This window comes from Gavia stellata, chromosome 33 (genome assembly GCF_030936135.1).
Source record: "Gavia stellata isolate bGavSte3 chromosome 33, bGavSte3.hap2, whole genome shotgun sequence".
Classification (NCBI taxonomy): Eukaryota; Metazoa; Chordata; class Aves; order Gaviiformes; family Gaviidae; genus Gavia; species Gavia stellata.
Genome location: NC_082626.1, coordinates 4,136,884 through 4,160,462, shown reverse-complemented (window position 1 = coordinate 4,160,462; position 23,579 = coordinate 4,136,884). Strand labels below are relative to the sequence as shown.

Genomic DNA, 23,579 nt, shown 5'->3' with positions numbered 1-23,579 from the left:
GAGACTTCTTCCAGGGCTATAACTTGCCAAGAGGCAAGTACTGCTGCCGAAGGGTGATCTCCAGCAAGACCCACTGTGCCTGCAGTGCTGGTGGCTGGCCCTGACTCAGCTTAGGCTGGACCAAGGTGGCTGAGGAGCTTTAGCGCCTGCACCCTGCAAAACCAGACCAGGCATGTCCCGTGGGAATACTCTGAGGGAGGTACAAACCATGTCAGAAGAGCTTGAGGGGCCTCAGCTCCTCCTCTGACTCTTCTCATCAAAAGTGATGGTACAGTTGAGGTCAGTGGGCTTCAGCAGGAGCCGAGGACTCTCGGCGCACCCCAAAATCAAATCCTGTGGCTCCTGCTTGGAAGGTGCTGGAGCGTTTTGGTTGCTGCCCCAGGAATGTGATACTTCTCTTCAGTAGTAACATCCCTGCATCCATTCCTACACAATTTCTATTTCCAAAGAAGAAATCAAAATTCTCCCTCATGTCTCAAAACTGACATTTTTTTGGACTCAAGTAAGTGGCTCTTAAAACTGCTTATTAACTTTGAGTTAATTAATACTCGGTCACAGGGGGACATCCCCAGGACCGCTCGCTGCATTCAGATGAACGCCGAATCCAGCTTAATCGTTTCCAGCGTGTGCGAGTCAGAAATTGGAGGTGTCGGATCTCACTGCAGTGATGTTGCTTCTCTTCTCTCTCTCTCCACTGCCTGGTCTGAATTTCAATGGGTGGTTCAGGAAATACCCAAGCCTTAGCTCAGCAGAGGAATTTATCCTAGCAAAGAAATAGTTGTCGGGGCCATTTGAACGAAATGCAGTTTAGTATTTGCTATTGATGAGGGCAAACCATCCCCACCACCTTCCTCAGCTGCTGGCCAGGTGGCCCAGCTCAAGCCCAGTGTTTCCACATGGTGCACTGGGAAGGGTTTCGGTTTGCTCCGGTGTTCCGTTATTTTGCTTTCAGTTGCAAACACCCTTGAGCTGTCTGTGGCTTGGTCCAAAGTGCCTTTTTAATATGCATCTGATGGCCCCAGGGAGAAATGAAAGTGCATCGTAGGGGTCTGTAAGCCTGTGTAGATGCCTCACGGGCATGCGGTCTGCGGTGCCTTGCCCTGTGATAACCTGAAAAGAGCTCGTGCTTTGTTGAGAGGCTTGTTTGTACCCCCTGCCATGGCTGTGCCTGATGGGTGCACCAGCGGGTGGTCCTTGGAAGGCCAGGCAAGGATGAGGGTACATGTGGGTGCCATGCACTAGGGAAGCAGCCTCAGCACTGTTTAATGCGAAGGGGTGGTGGCTTCTGGCCCATGTCCTTGGTGCTGACAGGGGCTGCGGGGAGCTCGGGTGCTCCCCTTGCAGCGCTGCAGGTTCGGGGTGACGCTCCTGATGTCGATGGTTCTCGCACAGCCTGGGTCGGCAGGGTCACATCGTCCCACGTGAATCTTCACATGGGGTTTGCAGAAGCAGTGTGATTTCTAGCTCCTCTATTTTGGGAGGTGGGTGTGGGAAGAGGTGTGAAGCTGTGTCCCTAGCAGGCTCAGAAACCAAGAGACAGGGTGAGATTTATTTTTTTCTAATGTCTCAGAGGCTGGGGACGATGGGTGGCACAAGCTTGTCCTGGCCCTAGCAGGAAGGACTCCTCTCTCCCCGGTGTCAATCCACCCGTGCTGCCATTAAATGCCCCCTGTTAATTCCTGGATGCATTTTGTCTCGTCTGAGGGGTGGCCAGGTTGGATGAGAGAGACCCAGAGGGGTTAACACCTTGCTTTCGGCCCCTCCAGCTCCAGGCTGACCTGCTTATGTCGGGAGGCTCCTTGCTTCAGCTCCACGGTACTGGTGGAGGCAATTCCACAGCCCTTTGGCCTCTCTGGTTTGGGATGGGTCCTCTCTGCAAGTGGAGGAGCTGCTCTCTGCTCCTTGCCTTCCTCCCTGCGTTCACAACCTTGGCCAGAAGGTGCTGGGGAGGAAGAGGAAGAGCTGCCTAAAGCCTGAGCTGATGCTGAGCTTCTTATCTTCCCCCTCCTTCTCCTTTTCTGAGACAGCTCTCTTTCCTTCAGTGCCAAGACGATTTCTTGTCTCAGAGATCAGAAATAAGGCAGCTTTCTGTTGACACCTTGGGTTCCTCGCTCCCTCCCTTTTCACATTACGCTTCTTGTTATGCATTTTGACTTTTCCCCACTGGAAAAAGTCCCTTGTGGTTCTCTGTGCTTCTGAACAGCAGGACTCGCTAATCACATCATCTCCCAGCACTGGGTCCCAGAGGGCTTCTCCTTTAGAGTGAAAAATATTGTTGTTGTCTAGGCACCGTGGTTCCGTGAAGTTGCCTCAAACCATTCTATAAAACTAAAGGTAATTTAATAAACGATTATGGATTTTCCATCTCAGGGGTTTCTCTCTCCTCAGGAGTTGTTATTAACCCGCAGTATTTATCACAAGCACTCTAAGAGCCGCAGTTTCATTTCCTGGCTAGGATGGATCGCAGCTAGCAGTTTTGGGACAGCCGCCGTGATGATGGCCAGGCTCATGTGCTGAACTGGTTCATGGACCGGTGCATAGGTGGAGGGCTTCCGAGTGCTCCTGGCCCTGGATATTTGTACCCCTATGCTGCAGGCATCTCCTTTATCAGCCAGGGGAAGTAGTGTTGCCCAGAGACACTGTTGTCGCAGCTGAGCTGAATTTATTTCATCCTTACGTAGATGCCCAACTTAGTGGCTGCTGGAGGTGTGGATTGGTTTGGTTGCCTAGTGTGAAATGTATTAAGGTGCCTCAGCTGAGAGGAGCGAAGGTTATGCAGGTGGGCCTGGAGATGGGTGATGCTCTGCAGGGGCAAGCGAATGCCTTTGTCCCCTCCAGTCCTGGTTTGTCCTTCCACGCAGACAGTGCTGAGGTTGTCTTTGGGGTCCCCCATGGGGTCCCAGCAGCAGGCGGAGGGAGGGTTGGGGAGGGGTGACGGCACCGCTGCTCATCGGTCCCTGTTTGGGGAAGCTTGCCTGGGTCAAGCCTTGTTCTTGCATGTGGTTGCAGGAAGGATAAGTCAGGTGAGACCTCTTGGGGCTTGTGAAGAGCAGAGCCGCTCATCCAGAAATGAAAATAATAAGCTACAAAGCTAAGGACAAATATTTATTTGGGAGCATGTCATTAGAGGCACCAAATTCCCAGCTGGGAATAAATCACAGAATCATTAAGGTTGGAAAAGAGTGTAAGATCATCAAGTCCAACCACCAACCCAACCCCACCATGCCCACTAAACCATGTCCCACAGTGCCATGTCCACATGTTCCTTGAACACCTCCAGCGATGGTGACTCCACCACCTCCCTGGGCAGCCTGTTCCAGTGCCTCACCACTCTCTCAGGAAAGACATTTTTCCTGATATCCAGCCTGAACCTCCCCTGGCGCAACTTGAGGCCATTTCCTCTAGTCCTGTCGCTTGTCACTTGGGAGAAGAGACCAACACCCACCTCCCCACAACCCCCTTTCAGGTAGTTGGGGAGAGCGATGAGGTCTCCCCTCAGCCCCCTCTTCTCCAGACTGAACAACCCCAGCTCCCTCAGCCGCTCCTCATCAGACTTGTGCTCCAGACCCCTCACCAGCTCCGTCGCCCTTCTCTGGACACGCTCCAGCACCTCAATGTCCTTCTTGGAGTGAGGGGCCCAAAACTGAACACAGCATTCGAGGTGCAAGCACCCAGGTTGCTGTGAAAAAATCTGCCTTGTTTGCCTATGGGGAACACTTGCAAATAGGCACGGTGACAGGCAGGAACGGTTCGAGTGTGTGGCATTAGAAATAGGAGCAGAGTTACTGTGCAGGGAATGTAATCAGAGTCACCTAGGAACATTTGAAAAAGTTAAAAACCATATACCTTTTCCTGAGAGATGTTGGTCAACCTATAATCTCAGCTCCATTTGTGAAACGAGCTGTTGAACTGCTTTGCTGAATAATTTGCCAATTGATCCTCAACCGGTTTGCGTTTAGAAACTGCCGGGGAGGTAACCGCGCCGTTGGTAACTGCCATGTTGGTTATAACCTTCTTTCAGCAGAGCTGCTGCCCTTTTAGCACGAGGTGCTGTTGGAGCCCTTGTTCTGCAGCCGGGGAATACCTGCAGCGTGGCAGGGAGCTGTATCTTGTCATCCACGTTTGGTATATATTGATTAAAAATGACCAAAGCTCTCTTTCCCAAAGTACTAATCGCTGCTGCTCTGGCGCTCATCAGGGATCAATGGGCTGTTTAATTGCGCGTCTCTGCCGGGAATTGTTCGACGTGTCTTTCCGTGTTGCCGTGCGCGTGCGAGGGTGTCCCACGCTGGGCTCCGTGGGTGCCCCGAGCGGTGCTGGGCTCTGTCCGGTCAGGGCACAGCAGGCTGCGGGCTCCACCCCTGCTCCTGCCCCATCGCGCTTTGAGAAAGCCACCAGCATTACTGCTTGCTCGGAGTGACCTACGGTTGCGGGTAATTATCAGGGGAAATATTCAGGATGAAGGTGTAGTAGAGGTGTAGTAGTTCTTGCTTTGGCCCTCTGGGTGAGGAAGGATGGTCCACGGCAGTGGGTGCTTTCAGGAGGGCACTGCTGGGTCTGTACTGGCTCATCGCTGTCCGGATCTGCCCCTTTGCATCTCGGTCTCACGTTTTTTTGTACAGTTTCTGTCCCTTTTCCTTTCCTGCTGCGCTCTTTACCTCCCTATAAGCTATTCTCCTCTGTCCTCTTCCATTTCTCCTTGCAGCCTGTTGCTAGTTGCCTGCACAGCCGCTACAGCAGCATCATCCCTGGGCAGCCCCAAGCGTTGTCCTGCTCCATCCTGGTTTCGGAGCTGCTGGGTCAGACCCATCGCTGAGCTCACCCCACCAGTGCCACACCAGGGGCCACATTCTGCCAAGGGACCGCTGGTGTAGGCTCTCCTCCTTCCCACTGCAGGTCCGTGACCAAAGTTATGTTCTTTTCCAGGTTCAGCCCTCCAGCACCTAAATTTTTCATCAGACCCCCACCAGCAAAGAAGGAGGGAGCCCTGTCGGAGCGCTCAGCGTCTGCAGAGAGCAGCTCCAGGGTCGGGGGTGCGGAGGAGCCGGCCGAAGTCCTGGCAGCAGCGGGGGATCCTGCCCAAGAGCCAGCAGCTGCAGATGACTCCCTGGGAGCAAAGGTAGATTTTCTTCTGCACCTTCTCTTCCTTGGAGAAGCCCACTCAGATTCTGCTGACTTCCGTTGGGTTTGGGATTTTTTTGGTTTTTGTTTGGTTTGGTTTTTTTTACAACACCAAATGAGGCTTTTATCTGCATCATGATGTGAAGGCTTCCAGTTTCCTTTCTGTACCAAGCCATGCCAAGTACTGATCTCCATGTAGCACCTTCTCAACCCCAGCTGGAGCCACCCGTTTTCATGCTTCTGGCTTCCCCCAAGAGCCGGTGTTGCAGTGACGGCCACAGAGACGATTTTTATAAAACAAGGCTTTGCAGACAAAGTCGCCTTTGATCTGCTGACCTTCCTGGTGAACCTCGCTGCTTTGGAGCTTGACCTTGGTACTAGTGGGAGCTGGCACCTTGTTGTGCATCGTGTGGGATGAAGGCTGCTCCTGGGGCAATAAAAAAAGGATGTAAGAGAGCTCGAGAGGTTCTGAAAGTGCCAGCATTGACATTAAGTTCAAGGAGGGGGCTTGCACCTGCTTCCATCCAAATATCAGCAGTTTGAATGCTATAACTCTGCACATTTTTTCTGAATCAGGAGAAATGATGCCCTGTAGACGTAAAGAATAGCGTGGCTGAATGTTTTTGGCTAGACATATGAAATCATCTTTATTCCCTGCTTTGTTGCCATGTATGCGCAAATAAACCAGGGAAATACAAGTGGACCAGGCTAAGTAGGATCCAAAATTACTTCAAAGGATTCTTCTGGATTCAAAGGATGCTTCTGGATTGCAGTTTCGTCTTCTGCTTGTGTCACTGTACGCAAGCTCCATATAACCTCCGTGGGGAGGTGGGAGACCACAGGCCTAGGCAAGATGCGGGTTAGCATCTTTGGGAATATACGCTTGGCAAAGCTTTGCTAAGCCTGAAAATGTGGAGACAACCGAAAGAGCAATGAAATGAGAGAAAACTCTTCTCTCCCCAGTGCTTTATCTGCTGGGGAGATGTAGCCTCTGATTAGGTCTAAGGATGTCCTGTAAATACTCTTGTAGATTCTGCTGAAGTCAAGGCCACAGCACAAAGCACTTCTTCGCGTTAGTGAGCGAGGGAGTATTAAATGTCAAGAGCAGTCACAAAGCCCTCTTTTATAAATAGGGGTCAGAAGCCCAGGGATGAGGTTCCTTTTGAGAGGTGATGCCTTTGAGGTTAAATACCAGCTCTCAGCTGCTGCAAGACAGAAAGCCATCTCAGCTGCCTTCTTCAGGAAGGTGCCGTTGGAGAAGAATGCCTGAGCAGAGATCCTCAGCTCTCCAGCACCGATGAGTGCATGAGATGAAACCTAAGCACCATCTGAAACAGGATAGTTGTGCTGAGAACTTTCTAAGTCCTTACTTTCCTGTTCTTGGTGTGTTCCTTGAGTGGGAGTGAGCAAAGCCAGGCTGGCATGACGGTGCAAAATACCCTTGAGATCTCTGCCAGGACTCAGTGCTGGGCGCACGCAGCTTCCTCGTGCAAGCTTGCGTGTAGGAAGTGCAGATGGAGCCCATGTCTCATCTGTGGGTGGGCTTGGACCCATGTTCAACTGATGGCACGGGCATGGCCCTGCTTGATTTGTGCCCAGGTCCCATCTCAGCTGCTGCTGGCTTGGTGAGGTGGTGGATCCTGCAGCAGAGTGGTCTCACCCAGACCAGGCAGCTGCTTTCTGCAGCCCATGTGCTTGTTTTCCAGTTGCTACCATCCTCTGCTGCGGAGCTGGAAGGTGCTGTGGAGACTCGGAGCCTGGTGAGGGTCAAGAAGTTGACGCCGTTCGTGGAGGCGGAGCATCTCACCTTGGGAGTGGAGGAGGTAAGTGGGAATCTGACGTGCTTATGTAGCCCCCACTCCCACTGGTGGCCCTCGGTGCGGCTCACGGAGTGGCCTCACACCCCTCCAAGCATACCGCACAGCACTGCTGAAGCAACCGGTCATTGGAGAGGCCATGTGGGACGTGTCGTAGGGTTGGCCAAGGACGTTACCTGTGCGGCACCTATGGAGGGCCTTATTCATCCTGCTGTTCCTAACCAAGTGGTTGACAGGAAGATTTTGCAGTAGATTTTGCTGTAGCATCCTGAGAGAGAGCAGCATGCAAATCAGAGAGAGTGCGAGGAGACCTCCCAAATTACTTTAATGTAGTGTATTAATTACTGTATTACTTAATGAGTATGGGAGATTTTTCCCATGGTTTCTCCACTAGAAAGTGTAATGGATGTAGGGTGGGATTAGGATGATTTTGCCTGTGTTTGAGGAACAGGCCCCTCCAGTCATGTCTGTCCTTTGCTTCAAGCCATGGCTCTTCTGCATCCATCTGGATGCTTGACATCTTGATCTCTCCTCCTCTCCCTCCAGATTTTTGACATCGTGCCACTGTACGGTGTGCTGCAGCCGGGTGAGAGCCAGCGGGTTACGTTCACCTTCTTTGGCCACGCGAACATCGTCGCCAGCGTCACGGCGCTGTGCAAGGTGGAGGGCGGCCCGACTTACAAGATTTCGCTGAGTGGGGAGGCTTCGCTCATCGACTATCTCCTAGATGTTACGGAGATCGACTGCGGGCTGCAGGTACCGCGCCCTTCTCTTGGCAGAGGTCTTTGAAACCATTGCTGGCGGGTTGCTGCCCACCTAGGTCTAGGGCTCTCTCCCCTTCCCAGCTACTTTGTCAGCTGTATGGCTTGGAAGTACAACCTTTGAGCGATACATCCTGCATCCAAGGTGGTTTTTAACGGCCATCTCCACCCCCCCCCCCCCCGCCAAAGTTGGGAATTCCTGGGGCAGGCAGGATCCCGGTGGTGATCTCCAGAGGGACATGCCCCAAGACATCCAGCCACTGATCCACTCCTAAAGCCTGAGGTGCAAGGAGATGCTCTTTTTCAGTGCTCTCAATTAATCAACAAAATAAACCAGGGAGGAAGTTAACTTGGGCTTCCCGTCACTGTAGCTGGAGAGAGTTCCCCAGAAGAATCCCCACTTTACTTCTTTTCATTTAAAAACCCCATAGATATTTCCAGCTGTTGGCCCTGCATGTGTTGCACTGTCTGTGTCCCTTTTTGCTGGTATTTTGCTTGCAAGTACTTGTATGCAGGTGCCTTTTCCTCTGAAATGCCTCCGTCTTTGTTTCAGCTAGCTGTTCGATGACACCTTAAAGCGCAGAGGGCTTGTATCCCCTGGTTTCTTTGTTACTGCTCTTTACATGGTTGTCATTGCACCTCTGCGTGCTGCCGTAAATATCTGTTCCTGTGTAGGGCTAAGAGGTGCCCTGTGGCTGTGGGTTCCCCGGGTTAACCCGGGAGGGTCAAGTGCCCATATGTCCTCTGCGGTCCCTGCTGCTGCGCTGGGTTCGTTTCCTTTCAAGCCAATGAAAGAGGAAGGAGATTCCCAGCATCAGGCCTGTGTCTGTAACTTCCCGCTCCTCTGTCCTCTCTTCAGCTGTTTAACAAAGTCATCGAAGCAGAGGTCACCCTGCAGAACAGCGGCAAGGTGGGATTCACCTACGCGGCGCTCAGCCCCAGCGCGGCCGCTGCCGACAGCCCTCTGCCCGCCGTGCCCCTGGTCGTGCCCAGCACGGTGAGTACAGAGGTAGCGCAAGCGATTAACCCTGGCCCTTTGTCAGGCTGCCTAGGAGAGGGTTATAGGGAAAAAAGGGAAAAAAGCCATGAAAAACCCTGCAAAAGCAGCCAGGAGAGAGAGGGCTGTAAGCAATTGCTGCTGGGGGGCAGAGAAGGTCAGGCAAGCGCGGTCCTAATAGACTGCCTTGAATGGCCTTTGCTGGCGGGTGGCTCTGCTGTCATTCAGCAGCCAGGGGCGGGAGGCACGAGTGCTTTGGTAGCTCTCCGGACCCCAGCTGCTGAGCTCTCTGCTTGTGCTGGCGCTGGCGCTGGCCGGTGCAGGCTCTCCCGAGGGTCACCGTACCCAGGTTGTGTGATCGGAGAGGACTTAGTCCTTGTCCCTGCCTGTAACAAACCCTGACTGCCCCCTGCCAGCAATGAGCAGGTGAGACTTCAATACTCTCTGGCTTGGGCATGACGCTCTTTTGCCAGAAATTGTAACAGCCCCTGTGCTGGTCCCTCGCTCCTCCAGCTTTGCTGCTCTGCAGCAGCTTTGTGGGGCAGTGAGGGGGCCAGGGAGGAGCAGGGCTGGAATAGCAAGGAGAGGAGTTTGCAGCATCCCACCATCCCAGCTTCTCAGTCCTGCATGGATGTCTTTGAGCTGAAGCAGTGTTCCTATCTTGGACGCTTTTTGCGATGGGAAGAGGAAGCCACATGGCTTTCACATTCCCTCATGCCTGTCTCCTACAAGGGATGACGCGCTGATGCCCTCTTCCTGCGAGCTTCCCAACACACAGCTCTGCTCGGACCCGCGCAGTTGTTGCTGTAACGGCGTTGTCGGCCCTGGCAGCTTGACAGGGCTCGCTTTCACTGCAGCTGTGTTGTGCACTGGAGTAAGGGCTCGGGGGCCCAAGTGGCAGGATCCGTCCCGCTCAGTAGCTCGTCCCTGCAGCGTGGAGGGGAGCGGGGAGCCGAGGGTCCAGCCCCACGTGCGGAGGGCAAGCCGAGGAAAGCTGCGGCTGTGTCCTGTCATCCAGAGCTGTGTTGCCATCTGCTTGTGTTTGCTCTCAACCTGGCTGGCGTGAGCCCAGCCCGGGGATCAGACAGTCCTTCTGGAAGCCCGGAGAGGAGGTGACCTTCCTGGCAACACCTTCTTCCCTAGATCTCATCCTAGTCTCTGCTCCTGCGTTTCCAGAGATGTATGTTTGCCGGTCATCGTGAGTCCAGATAGGCTCGTGCACCCTCGGTGTAACCGCACAGGCAGGAGATGTTTGGTTGGGGTCGTTAATAAGGGGCGAGGCCCTTCGGCACCAGCCTGGGAACCACTGACGTGCTGTGAGAGGAGCTGCTGGCTCTGCTGAGAGCGCAGGCACTTCACTCGTCTTCCACAGCGGCTGGTAAAAGAGCTTTTATTTCTTCGGTCTGGCTCTGGCTAGCAGAGAGTGAACACCGTTAGCAGAAGAGCTGTGCTCCTGCTGAGCGCAGGGCAGTCTGTGCTGTGGGAATGCATCCCTACGAGCCCTCTGAAGGACACGCTGCATCCTGGTGTAGGAGACTTGAGCTTTTGGATAGAAGAGAGCTAGAAGGCGATGTTGTCTGATGCTTTTTTCTCTTCGAGAACCTGCCTTCTCCTCTCAGCATGTCTATCGTCTGAGGCATCCCTCCACCAAACCCTCTTTGATTTGCATTCCCTCCCTCTTCTCCCACACCCTGCAGGGTTACCTTGGACCTGGCAAGCAGCACGTGTTGAAAGTCTATTACCTGCCGGGAGTGCCTGGAATCTTCTTTAAGACTTTCGAGATCCAAGTGGGTCACTTAAAACCAAAGGAAATCTCCCTGAAAGGAGAGGGGAGTTTTCCCAGGATCTCCTTGGACTTGCCCAGGAACATCGAAGGTGAGCACTGCCTGTCTGCTCCCCAGGGAGGTCCTCAGCTTTTTCCCCCATGTCATATGGCCATAGGGCAGTTCCCACCCATCTCCAGCAAGCCTGGAGGTTTCAGGGCTGTCAGACCGACACTCAACCCTCTGGTTGTTTCCCAAGTCTCTAGCAGACGAGCCCACGTGGGCTTTGCCCCGGGAACCATCCTGCAGAGCTTGCCAGCGTATCTGTTGGTGGCCTGGAAAGATGATGCCTAGACAGAAAAGCTTGGGAAAGCTGTCAGGCTGGCAGGGATTTTGGCAGGATTGGCTTTGCATCACATTGCGGGCGATGAGATGCTCCTATGTGGGGAGGAAGATGGGTGGGAGTGAACATCAGGATTCAGAGGGGAGTCGCAGCATCCATTTTCCATAGGTTGCTCGAGGAGTTTGTTTCTGGGAGAGCCCAGCATCGGGGGAGTGGGACTTCCCAGCTTAAGTGAGAATGGTGCTGCGCTCACCCTTCTATTTGTGGATGTTTTCTTCCTTCAGGAAATGAAAAGTATGAGAGGATCCTCAGGGAGGTGAAAGAGAAGATGAAAAAGGACGGCCAGAGAGATGAAGCAGCTGCTCTGGTGGAGGCTGCAGCCGTGGAGCCACCCACGGACGACTCGGGCACCGTGGTGAGAACGGCTGCTGCCCTGTTTGTCACGTGCCACCCTCCCGCCATGTCACTTGGGCCCCTTGCACCCTGCAGCAGGCTTCCTGGGGCCCTGCTGGCACTTGGGACCTCCCTGCCCGCATCTGGCCATGATCAGGCATCAGCTCAGCGTTGCCCCGGGGGCTGCCCAGCTCTGGTAGCTGTCCCTCCTGTAGATGCACCAGCTTCCAGACTACCCCAGGGGGAGATCCTGAAGACCATGCTGACGTGATTGAATTTATGGTACTTTGTGAATGGAGATGCAGGTCATCGCTGGGGTGTTTGTGGCTCACACCCCAAGCCCTGCCAGGTTTACAGAGCTTCATAGCAGCAGCCTGACTGTGCCCTGGGACCGCGCTGTCAGGGTTCGTTTCCAAGAGGCACCAGCTTCGTCGTGGTTCCCTTTTGGAGAGAGCTTTTGTCCAAGCTGCTTTGGCAGTGGCTGGGGGCAGGCAAATACTTGGAGCGCTGGCAGGTTCCTGGCTTGTCTGTCGTTTGTCTGGCCAGATCAGCTTTTATAACAGTGACCGGACAGGCGAAGATGCTGGAGTTCATTTCCCCCCAGATAAGGTCCTGGCTAGGAGAGCGGGAGGTGTCAGAGACACTGAGCAGGGAGACAGGAGGACCCCATCACCCCCTTCAACAAAAGCAGGGTGGGATCCTCTTTCAGAGACAAGCCTCTCCCTTGGGAAGGACCTTTGCTAACCAGCCACTGTCTTTGCTTTCCTCAGTTTGACATTTGGCTGCAGATGCAGATGGAGCAGCTGCTGGTAGAGGAACACGCCCTGGAGCAGCAAAAAGCTCTTGCCTCTGGTTCCCCACAGGACACTGTCTTTGACCAGCGTGCTCGTCGGAGGCTTCTCAAGTTAGTGGGGACTCCCGTACCCTATCTCCTGGCACCCCGAGGGTAACACCCGGCGGCACACCCCTGCTCCTGAGAGCTCTTTGTGTTTGCAGAGCTGGGAATAGCTGGGGGCTTCAGAAAGGGTCTGATCCTGATGGATTTACATGTTCCCTGTGAGCAGCTGAGTGTCCTCACCTCTATAGTGCCACCCCGAGCTTTGGGGATGCTCAGCTCCCCACAGATGATGGGTTCTGTTCTTAGAGCTAAGGGGGTCCAGTGCAGACCATCAAGCCCATCCAGACAGCCCAGGCACCATCCCTGCTGACCAGCTCCAAAAGAGGTGACTCAAAGCTGGCATCTTTGTTCCAACTAACAGCTCACACTAAACAAAAAGAGCAGGGAACGGCACAGGTTGACAACCCCTTGAGAAGCCCTAAATCGGGTGGCTTGGGTGCTGGTGGGACTGCAGGGCTCACCTAGGTAACTTGGTCCTTCCTTTTGCTCCTTCATGATGAGGGACGGGCACCGTAGGCTCCAGTTCAGGAAGAAGAGGCTCTGCAAAACAGATTGTTTAGGTGTTTTCCTGAGTGGGATGGCTCTGGCAAAGGACCTTCCCACGAATCTTGGAGGTGTTGGTTACTGCATTTACCGGTGCTCCTCTGGGGACAGATCTGGTTGCAGAGCAGTGCAACCTAATTTTTTGTTAAGGTCCCATTGGTAGCTGACAAAAGCTAGGACCTAGACTCCCCATGACTTACCAAAGACTTATTACCAGGTGGTCAGGCTTGGGTTTCACTGGCTAGAGTTGAGTTTTTACAGCAGTGAATACAGAAATATCCATCTTATTTGCATCTTCCATCCACTTGGAAACGTAGCCAGGCTGTGGTTTAAGGGTTCTCCTTACTCCTCCTTTCAGAGCTGAGCTGCCCGAGTACGTCCTGGACTTCGGCTACATCATTCTCGGGAACATTCACACGCATGTTGTGAAGATCACCAACACCGGGCAGTTCCCCGTGACCTTTTGCGCCGATGGACGGGTCCTGTGTGACACAGGTAACCAGTGCTGGGGAGACTTCACGTGGGCTTGAAGGAGCTGTCTCTGACAGATTGGCTTAAGCCACTGGACATGGGGACGTTTTTTGAGTGCTTGTTTGTATAGCTTTGTCCTGCTTAGTACCCCCTGCTTGGTGCTTTGGAGCCTGAGTTCTCCTGGCCAGCAGTGCCCAGAGACGTGGCCTGCCTGTGGCTGCCCTAACACGTGATTGCAGGGGCTGGATGTGCTGATCACTGTGGTCACCTCTCAGCATCTTCTGCTCTTGGCTACCGTGAGCATCGTCTGAGTTTTTGTGCAGTCAGTAGGTTTGCGTTGCAAACAGATGGCCCCTTGGTGGTTTGGAAGTGCTTTGGTTTAGAGTTCATAATGTCACAGCACTTCTGTTCAGCCTTTATTGAGAAAACAGTCTGTGAGGTCCTCTGGTGTATCAAAATAGACTTCCGAAACAGGCCTTGAGGTAAGGCTGCAGTGCCATCAAATGGTGACTCACTGTGTCTGAGGGCTGGTTAGGTGTCTCCTCTTAAGTTGTTTTCCAGGGAGCACCACAGCACGTGGGAATCGTAGTTGGAAGTTCTCCTTTGCAGAGGTCTGGGCATCCTTCCCTGGGATGCCTGATAAGGAATTACCAGTGTTCCTCAGCTAATGTTTCCTTTTTACCATGCGGACCTTGGCTTGTGGCTGTGAAAAGCCTTTCTCCTTGACAGGTGACAAGGGAGAAAGAGTGGCAGGCTTTTCCGGAGAGGCAAAGAGCCCTCTTCTTCACAGAGCTGCCAGCCAGGACACCTGTATGGCCTTAACGTGCTTGTGACACATTTCATGTCGCTTGAGTGTCTCAGCTGTTTTATTTTCCTCTGTTCAAGGTTTCAGCGCGGACCTGGACCATGTGAAGCACCTGCCCTACTGCGAGACTGAGACGTTTGAAGTGCGCTTTGACCCACAAAGTGCCAACCTGCCCCTGGGAGAGGTGGACGTGCTCCTGCCCATCAAGGTACCTCATGGTCCCTCACCTCCCTGTGCCCGCACCACCTTTTGGGGCAGGCAGCAGGTTGGGGACAGCAGGAGGTGTCACTCAGGCTCTCAGCTGGATGCTCTGTCCTTTGCTAGGTAGCAGAAGGCCCCACGTTTCATGTCCGCCTCCGTGCCTACGTGACTGTGCCGTCCCTCTGCCTCTCCAGGGACAGGCTGGAGTTCTCCGCTGTCCAGTGTGGGCAGTGCCGGGAAGAAACTGTGCAGCTCCACAACCAGCTCCAGGTCCCCTGTAAATGGTTCATCACTGTGATTGAGCCTGTTAAGAAGGTAAAGCGCAGACGACGTGTAGCGCCTAACTTCTTGGTTGAGTTTTCATTGCCTCTCTTGCCTTTTCTGCCCCTGTGGCTGCCTGAGCACTTGGGCTACAGCTCGTGTGAGGAAGCTTTAGAGAGTACCGAGCAAATCTGGTTCGCCTGGACCTGTTCACTAGCTGATGCTTCACTTCTCTGCCATCTTCCCCCATTCCTCCTCCGAGGACAGTGCCTCCCCATCTGCCTGCCCTGCCTATATGTCTTCCCTCCAGCTGTAGAGCAGTGGTAGCTGCGGCTGGTTTGGATGCGGGTGCTCTCAGCACCGTGACAGTATCTCAGAGCGCTGCAGGACCCGAGGGTCTGTCCTCGCAGACCGAGGAGACCTCACACAATTGTTTTTTTGCGCTCAGGGGGACAAGCATTTGCCGGTGAGGGTGCGTCGGAAGCTGTTCCAGGAGTGGAAGACCAAGCCCCGTGTCTTCAAGGTGTTGCCCTCGGCTGGAACCCTGGCTCCGGGAGAGCGATGCAATGTGCGAGTCAGGTTTTCACCCGTGGAAGAGGTGAGATTGGCGGGTGTCACCCCCAGGAGGTGTGGCAGGGCAGTGCGGTAACTAGCCCAGCGCAGGGAGCCCGAGAGGAGGTCTATCTGCACATGGAGCTTTCTGCAAGCCCCATACCACTGTGCCTTAGTTTCCCCTGCAGCACACTCTTCTGAGAGGGGCTTTGAAATGCCAATGAGGAGCTGGCACAGAGAGCATCAAGGCACTGAAGTGCAGCTTCCTCTCGGCGCATGGGGGGAAATCTGCCTGTTTCCCCTCGTCTTCCCCCTTTCATGGGCATGTTTGCAGGCGGGAACACCCTGGTGCAGAGCAGCTGGCACGCTCGCAGGAGATAGCTAACCCTGGAAGGGCCGATCTAGGCTAATCCTGCTGCTGGTACCAGCAGACAAAACAGCCACCAGACCCCTTCCTGGGCACGGCAGGACAGTCACCTGTAGTGGTATGCTGCCAGCGGTCCCTGTGGCTCTGGCCCAGCCTGCCTGCATGTTCCCAGGTAGTTTGGGAGTCAGCATAAAGGACGGAGTGTTCCCAGAGGTAGTTTGCATGCGGCCACCATGACTTGGAAACTGGCAGTGTGTAACAGTATGGACACGAGTGTTTCCACCCCTAGGAAGCGTCCCAGGGATGTTTGAATTGGTAGTAGAGCTGTAACCATCTTGTCTCTGGCTTTAACCAGAGCCAAGCCTTGAGCAGAGAGGAAGACCCTTATTTCTAGCCCGTGAGAGCTCATCTGCCTCCTTCATGTAGCTGATGTTTGCCTGATGCAGCAGTGCCAGGACTGTGTCTGGGCAACATAACCCTGAAGAAGGAGGTGAAGCAGCCCCTGAGTCCTGTGAGAGCTGAGTCCACCCATGAGGACCTTTCTTATGAGCATTGCGCTCCCTCATGACTAGGTGGAAACATCTGATAGTCCATTTTAGATCCATCTGATACCCAAATATGCAGTTACACTTCACACCAGCATTCATCCCAGTTCCTCAGAGCCAGCATGCAGGTGCCATAGCCCCTGCTGTAAGTTAATATCTGTTTTCCATTCCCCTTAGAGGTACTGGTAACATCCCTGACCTTGGGGCAAGGGTTGCATTTGAGGCCCTGCCTCAAATGTTTCCCCTCGTCTTCCCCCTTGCATGGGCGTGTTTGCAGGCAGGAACACCCTGGTGCAGAGGTCCCCAGGAACACCCTGGGACTTCATGGAGGAGCTCTCTGCACTTCTCTCTTTTCAGAAGTCCTACAGAAGCGAGATGAAGGTTAACATTTGCCAGCGCACCCAGCCCCTCCAGCTGCTGGTCTCGGGGCAGGGGCTGGAGCCACAGCTGGAGTTCAGCCCCGCGGTGCTTGACCTGGGAGCAGTGCTGCCGTACAGCCGTGGGGCGGAGGGGACGGTCGTAGTGAAGAACCCGTGCGAGTTCCCCATCGAGTTTTACTCGCTGGAGTTTGACCAGCAGTACCTTGCTGAGGAGCAGGTGAGAGGGAAGGTCTGGTCCCCACATGCGTAATCCCATAGCTCCACAGTGCTCCAGCGTTCCCAGGCTTGTGCTGGGGAGACGGAGGCAGTCCCCAGGGCAAAGCCTGGTGGCATTTCAGGGTTAGCCAGCTGGGCTGGCAGGCTGTGGAGGGGCTTGGATAGTCCGTGCTGTTGGGAGGAAGGAATGAGGGAGAAGATGGGTTGGCTGGGGAGTCTGTTCATGGGATGGAGGTCAAGAAACACATCCCATACATGGTTTCTCTTCCCTGCGCACACAGATCCTGCAGACACTGAAGGACTACGATTCACACAACACCTTATTGCTGCCTCCACGTGCCCCGGGTGAGAAGCTGCCCCCGGAGGTGCTGGAATACTACCAGCACCAGAAGAGACTGCAGGGTGAACAGGCACACTCCAAGACGGAGGAACCAGCGGGCCAGGACAATGGTGAGGGTTTGGCATTGGCTGTCCTGAGTGTGGACACAGCAGGGAGTCCAGCCCAACCTCCCCTGAGCTCTCTGTGACCTTGTTCTCCACGGAAAGTCCACGCTTTTAGCAGCCACCTCTTCCCCAGCTCGGTGAAGGAATTCCTGGGTGAAAGGAATTCCTGGGGCTTGGAATGTGCATCCTCTACCAGCCCTGAGTGCAGCCTAAGCAAGCTCATATCTGCCTGCCATGGACTGGGGAAATAATCAGGATATCTTCTTGTGTCCCTCATCCACAAGGAGTAGGGCTGGATGAGTTCTTCAGCCGGTAGAACCAGGTCTAATTTCAGTAGCTATTTGATATTTGCTCCTTCCCAGCAACAAAAGCACAAGCTCAAAATTCCCCTGAGGGCAGAGGCAGCCTGGGCAGGTTTTCCTGGGCAGGGAACCTCTGCCTTGGGAGCTTCCCTTCTTGGGAAATTTTCCGTGGTTTGCATGTGGCCATGTGAAGTGGCGAATGGCAAAGAGCAGATTGCCTGGCCATGTTCACCCTCTTCTTCCCTCCCCATGTCCTTCCTCCTCAGCAAACCTTGAAGACATCCGGACGGGGTCAGATGAAGGAGGAAAGCGCTCTGCTGGGATTGTTGACACCATCTCATCCCATAGCTCAGTCATTCCCTCCACCGTTTTTGATGAAAGCCCCTCCAACAAGGTGGTCTTTAAATCTGAATGTGGAGAAGAGGAGGAGGAAGGTGCGGACAAAAGACATGGGACAGGTAATAACCCGAAGCCCTTCACCTATTTTACGTCTGTTGTGGCAACAGGGCCTCAGTGGCGGACTTCAGCGTCACCTCCATCACTTCACTGCAGCCTGATGCCATCTTCGCTCCTGTGGGCCCTGAATCCACTCTTGCATATGAAGTCTGTAGGATCCTGAGAAGAGTCTGGGGCAGAGACAAGGGAGAGGCCAGGGAGGTTTTGCCTAGCTTTGCCAAACGAGCGCCTTTTCTCCCAGGAGCTGCTGGGATCAGGATGGTGGTGGTCCCTTTCCTAGGCAGGGCAGCGCGCTCCCTGTCCTATATGACGTTGCAAGCCAAGATGGCTTTGGCTGACCTTCCAAGGGCAAAGGTGGCAACTCTTTGTAAATGCTGTTATGGTGAATTCAGAGCCCAGCACATCTGCGGCTCTAATATTCCTAAAGCATCCAGCTTTTGGATAATCGCTTGATTCCCAAATGGAGGAGCTCCCGTGGGACTGTGTAATATGCCCGGTTCTGCCTGTCCCCCGCTTACTCAGCAGGACCTGGGACCAAACTCCCATGAGGACCATGTTGACAGTTCAGGGAAGGAGACTTGGCCCAGTCCTTTTAGGTATTGCCAGATGCTCGTTCTTTCCTCTTTCTGCCATCCCGTTTACTATACTCTGAACAGGAACCTCTCCCAGCATCTAGGGCAGACCCTGCTCTGCACAAGCCTTAAGGAAGGGGACGGGGAGACCCTGGGCGTGACGTTGGTTTCGGCAGAGTCTTCTCTGCCAGGATCTGAGGGGATGGGGAGGATGATCAGCATCACAGGTAGGCAGGAGGCTGACTTTTCTACCCGGTCCCACACAGCAGAGCATCGGCAAAGCACCGCCAGCAGCAAGGAGGCCACGGGAGAACTGGATGACAGCCCTGTCTATAGGGCTATCGCCCGCCACCTTGGCATCGATATCTCTGCAGAAGGGCACGCAGCCCGAAACCGCAGAGGGATTGTTGTCATCGTCCACGGGGCACCCCTGACAGGTACGTGAGCTGCAGCCCTTGGCTGCAAGGAGTGGGGGAAGCAGGAGAGGAGTATCCTGGTGGACCGTGCTGCCTGGTTGATGAGTTGAAGCGAAGCAAGGTAAGCCACAGCTTTGCTGGTACGTTAAATGGTCCCAGGCCTTCACCTAGCCGGCGCAAGTGGCATGGCTCATCTTGCGTCCATACAGCCAGGCTCTGGTTCCCCCAAACAGGGTGGCCACGTCCCCGTTGCCTTGTTGGGACCACATTGCCTAGTGACCATGTTGCCTTGTGGGAGCAGTCCCTAGCCCATACTGACCCCCAAACCGTGCCCAGACGTTGCCCGAGACAGCGCCGTCCAGCACAGGCTAGCAAACGGTCTGAATGGTGGTGGGACAGGGCTCCAGAGCCTGGCCCAGGGTTGAGGTTGCCGCAAGGGACAAAGTCTTTAGGTGAATGTGAAGTGGAGATGATCCACCTGGCTCTAGAGGACAACACTTCTAACCATGCTCAAGCTGCCTCCCTCGTGGTTTCCCCTAAAGTGGCATTTTGCTTTCAGACTGTCCTTGAAACTTTGAAATCCCTTTTGGGGGCTTTCCAGAGCCTGTCCCTGAAAATGCCGCATATGCAAGTGTCACCAAGCAGTCTTCCTCTCTCTCAAGGCAAGACGTCGGCAGCAGTCGCCCTGTCCAAATATTACGGTGCTGCGTGCTTGTCCATCGATGCCGTGGTGACAGAAGCCATCTCGGACAGGAGCAGCTCGGCAGGGCTCCGTGCCCGGGAGCTGTGCATCAGGGCTGCCATCGAGCAGAGCCACAAGGAGACGGAGGATGCCGGTAAGGAGAAACAGTGAACCCAGAGCAGCGCTTTGGAAACCCACCGTGACCGTCCGCTTCTGCTTGCTCCAGAGAAGAAGTTGGACAGCCCTTGGGTCTCTTAGGGAACATGGGTGTAGAAATGCAAAGTCATTTCATAAAGCATCTCAGGTTATTAACAAAATCTCTATTTTAAGGGCTCAGAGACACTTCTACTGCTGCTGGGCTTCTCAGCACATGTTCCTTTTCCTAGGAGCGGTGAAGCACACCTGTATTTTTCTCGGGGTTTTTATATATTTCCTCAAAGCTGAATCCAGCTTCCTCCTCATGGCCGTCAGGTAGAACTGCCGCCCACTTTAAAGAGGAAAAAGCCCTCTGAAGCGGCTCGTTAAGCACTAGAGGACTAACTTGGAGTGTGGCTTCACAAACATGAGAGGAAGGGAAGAATAACCTCCCGGGAGAGTTTCAGATGAGAGACACACTGCAGATGAGCTCTTTTCTCCAGAAATTTTCCTACACGCTGTCAGGTCGCACAGCTCGTACATGTTGTGCTGTTCTCCATGTGAGACCAGAGACTTTTAGGGAACTTTATTGGGCAGTTGATGCCCCGAGCTCTGCAGGCTGAGGTGGGGACCCTGGCTCTGGTGGGGAGAAGTTTTGCATCACTCAGCTTTGAACCTGGTTGAGTTGGGAGCTGGTGGAAGGAAGAAGAGTGTGGGTCCTGGGTGGGGGTATCCCACACCGGAGGATTTAACTCCAGGGGAGACGGGTGACTGCAGCCAGGGCAAGGCTGCGTATTACGGTCTTCGTGTGAGAATGCAGGACGGGTGCAAGGTATGGAAACGATGGTCCTGGAGGACAAATCCTTGGCTTGGTCCACCCGGGAGGTACTGTGCAAATGGCATCACCTGCGTGCACACTGCTCCGTTTGGTAGGAGGGACATAGGGCTGTGCATTGAAAAGTCTGTAGCTTTAAAATCCAGTATCTGATGTTGTGGTTTATCGTGCTAATAAGAGAAGTAAGGAAGGAGCTGCTTCTGGGAAGCAGTGCTGCTAGTCCCTGGCAGGCTGGGGGACGCGTGCTGCATCCCTGCGAGGGCGCAGGGCTGTGCCCATTGGGGTGGAGGGTGCCTGAAGCACAGGGCCGTCCCCAGCCCCACTGAGCCGTCTCTCCCCTCCGCAGGTCAAAACGCAGATGTCTTCCTCAGCCTGCCGTCCAGCGCCGAGGCCAAGCACAGCTCGGACATGAGCCAGTCCAGCTCTGGGGACAAAGCCAGCCTGCATTCCGTCAGTTCCCGAGGCCAGGTGAGTGCCGCAGTGGACAAGAGGAAGACGGATAGCCACACATCCCAGTCCCAGAAGCAGCATCCAACAGATCTGACAGGCTCCCAGGTGAAGTGTGATCTGCACTGGTTAATGCCTGGGACCTTCCAGTTGCCTTTGAGAAGTGAAGAGGCTGCTTGCAGTGGGGCCTCCGTGTCACCCAGAGCCTGGTGCCGGGCTGTATAGCGCAGAGAGCCAGCTGGGCAGGCTGGGGATGGCTCAGGGTGGGAACGAAACCCTGTGCACCAGTAGAAAAACTCTACTGGGTCTTACGGTTTGTTGGCAAAGTGCAGTCCCGACTAACGTGGCTGCAGGCAGTGGGCAGAGCTGTGGGATGCTGTGCCAGGGGCTTGCAAGCTTGGGTCTCTGCTGGCCGAGGGATGTGACCCCCAGGGTTGTCCCCTGGAGCTGCTGGTCTGCAGTTTTGTTCTGGTCTCCCGTTACTGAGAGAGCCCAACTCCAAGCCCAGCAGCTGGAATTGTTTAGGGGGTTCCAAAGTGGCTGATTTTTCTCGTGGTGCTCAATGTTGCAGGGCTCATCCAGTTCTAATCTCATCTCGCCCTCTCCGTGCATTCCTGCGCAGCGATGGCTGAGCATCAGTGGCAGCACGACGGGAGAGACAGGCTTTATGAGCTGCGTGCTGCCCGAGGACCTGCTGGTGGCCATCCTCTCTGACAGGCTGCAGGTACGTGGGATGGAGGCAGATGAAATGTCCCTGCTACAGAGACAGGCAGCGAGACACAGAGAGGTACAATTTGGAGAGGAGGAGATTTATATCTGCTGTTGGAGGAGTCCTGGGCTTCGTGCAGGGATCCCTGGGTGAAGCTGCAGATGCCATAAGTTGGCAGAGCATGGGGGAAGATCAGAGCTGGTCTGAGCTGATGCGCTTGGAACAATGATGGCTGGTGTCCTTTGACCTTGGGGTTTGACTAGCTGAGAGCCCAATGCGTGCGATAGGTGACTCTCTTCCTTCTCGATTTGATTCACAGTTGAGTGACTGCTACCAGGGAGTGGTGTTTGATGGCCTGGAGACCCTCTTTGCATGCAACACGGCGTCTGCTCTCCTCTGCCTGCTCAAAGCTGTCAGAAATCGGCCTTCTATCTATTTTGTGAACTTGTTGCAGGATTATGCTTCTTTGAAAGCCAGGGAGACAGCCGCAAGAGAGCAAGAAGGTGAGACTCTTCATCTCCGTACCTCTCAAATCCTCTCTCTCAAGCCCTCAACCTTATCCATGTGTATCTGGGTTACCAGCAGAGCCTGTCAGAAATGTTTTTCTTAATCCTTCCTCATTCTGCCTCAGTGTAGCCAGCGCTCAGCGCCCGGTTGCTTAAAATACATCAGAGCTGAGGCTGTAAAACTTATCTTGGTCTCTAACATTAAAGCTTGTGCCCAAGTGTGTGGCTCAATAACTAAGCACCGGCCCGCTGCCCACGCCGCTGGTGCACGTGAGCCAAGCAAGGGACAAGAACTCACTGACCAGCGAGAGTTTGGGGGATTATCTGAATTTTGGAGCTGGGATATGAGCTCCCCAGTATCTCCTGGCCCAATGATAGTCTGGGCCGGGGCAGAGCTGTGAATCCTCGCAGCTCACGCAGAACAGCAAGCTCTGCTTGCGGTCGCTAATGGTTTCTTCTCTGGTCTGTGCTGAAGGACGGGAGCGGGAAGAAGCTGCCAGGAGAGAGAAAGCACGTCTCTGGGAGATGGATGAGGAAGAGTATGATGCCCTCTCTGAGGAGCAGAAAGCTCAGTTTGATAACAATATACGACAAGTCCAGCGTGAGAGGAAGAAGAGGTCTGTAAGCCTTCCATGGGTACCTCCCCAGGACAGTGTTCCTGAAGGGTTTCCCTGCTCTGGAGACCCTGGTTGAGCTCAGAGGGGTTACAGAGCAAAGGCCAAAAGTGTCTATTACAAGGGCCACAAGGATGGCCAACGGAGGAAGGAGCTTCCTCTGGTGAGACGCAGGGAGCTGGGCTCTCTGCTTGCCTTGCCACTGCGCTTCTAAGTATCTCCAAGTTAATTATTTCGATTCTCATCTTCTTCATCCCCCTTCTTCAACACTGGGGGTTGGCGTGAGGCGCAGCTGTGCTGGCTTGGTTTGGATACCAGCCCTTTCGCAGGTGAAGTCCTCGCCATGCCGATCTCCCAGGGTTTTCCATACTGAGTGACCCCAGCCATAAAAGCTGGTGTCCTTAGGCTCACCTTCAGCTGCGGCAGCAGCAGGTGAGCCCGGGAGAAGCTCCCATCCAGCAGAGCAGCGTGTTCAGGAGGATGCATAGGATAGGCGTAAGCCTGTATTAATCCCCGCCTGAAACTCGAGGAGGGCTTTGCTTAAAGCAAACACGTGTTTCAGCACTTCTTTCAGCCCAGGCTGAAGTTTGTTTCCCTGGGAGGAGGTCACTAGGGCTGCTTCAAATTGTGATTTCCAGGACAGACTGTTGTCGTGCTTTAAGCCCAGCTGGCAACTAATCACCATCCAGCCGCTCACTGCCCCCCTGCCCCAGCGGGATGGGGTAGAGGATCGGAAAAGTAAAAGAAAGCTCATGGGTTGAGATAAGAACGGTTTCGTAAGTGAAAAGAAATGAAATAATGATAATAATACAAATTGTAATAAAAAAGAAAATAACAACAACAACAACAAAACCAAACCAAACAAGAAAGACAAGTGATGCAAATGAAAACAGTTGCTCACCACCCTCCGACCGATGCCCAGCCTGTCCCCAAGCAGCAGTTCCTGGCCAGCTTTCCCCCTAGTTTATACACTGAGCATGACGTCCTATGGTCTGGAATATCCCTTTGGTCAGTTGGGGTCAGCTGT

General features: G+C 54.1%; 1 protein-coding gene across 1 annotated transcript in view; it reads left to right on the top strand.

Moving 5' to 3' along the window:
- LOC132320046 (hydrocephalus-inducing protein homolog) overlaps window positions 1–23,579 on the top strand; it is a 144,577-nt gene that overhangs the window by 88,026 nt on the left and 32,972 nt on the right. The window contains exons 23-42 of the mRNA XM_059832149.1: window positions 4,927–5,119; window positions 6,828–6,944; window positions 7,485–7,694; window positions 8,559–8,696; window positions 10,394–10,571; window positions 11,087–11,217; window positions 11,966–12,099; window positions 12,995–13,131; window positions 13,993–14,120; window positions 14,237–14,428; window positions 14,823–14,972; window positions 16,196–16,435; window positions 16,716–16,884; window positions 17,447–17,638; window positions 18,475–18,645; window positions 19,287–19,460; window positions 20,623–20,831; window positions 21,295–21,447; window positions 21,752–21,935; window positions 22,414–22,555. Of these exons, the coding sequence (XP_059688132.1) occupies window positions 4,927–5,119; window positions 6,828–6,944; window positions 7,485–7,694; window positions 8,559–8,696; window positions 10,394–10,571; window positions 11,087–11,217; window positions 11,966–12,099; window positions 12,995–13,131; window positions 13,993–14,120; window positions 14,237–14,428; window positions 14,823–14,972; window positions 16,196–16,435; window positions 16,716–16,884; window positions 17,447–17,638; window positions 18,475–18,645; window positions 19,287–19,460; window positions 20,623–20,831; window positions 21,295–21,447; window positions 21,752–21,935; window positions 22,414–22,555 (3,342 nt within the window). The remainder of the gene's footprint in view (window positions 1–4,926; window positions 5,120–6,827; window positions 6,945–7,484; window positions 7,695–8,558; window positions 8,697–10,393; window positions 10,572–11,086; window positions 11,218–11,965; window positions 12,100–12,994; window positions 13,132–13,992; window positions 14,121–14,236; window positions 14,429–14,822; window positions 14,973–16,195; window positions 16,436–16,715; window positions 16,885–17,446; window positions 17,639–18,474; window positions 18,646–19,286; window positions 19,461–20,622; window positions 20,832–21,294; window positions 21,448–21,751; window positions 21,936–22,413; window positions 22,556–23,579) is intronic.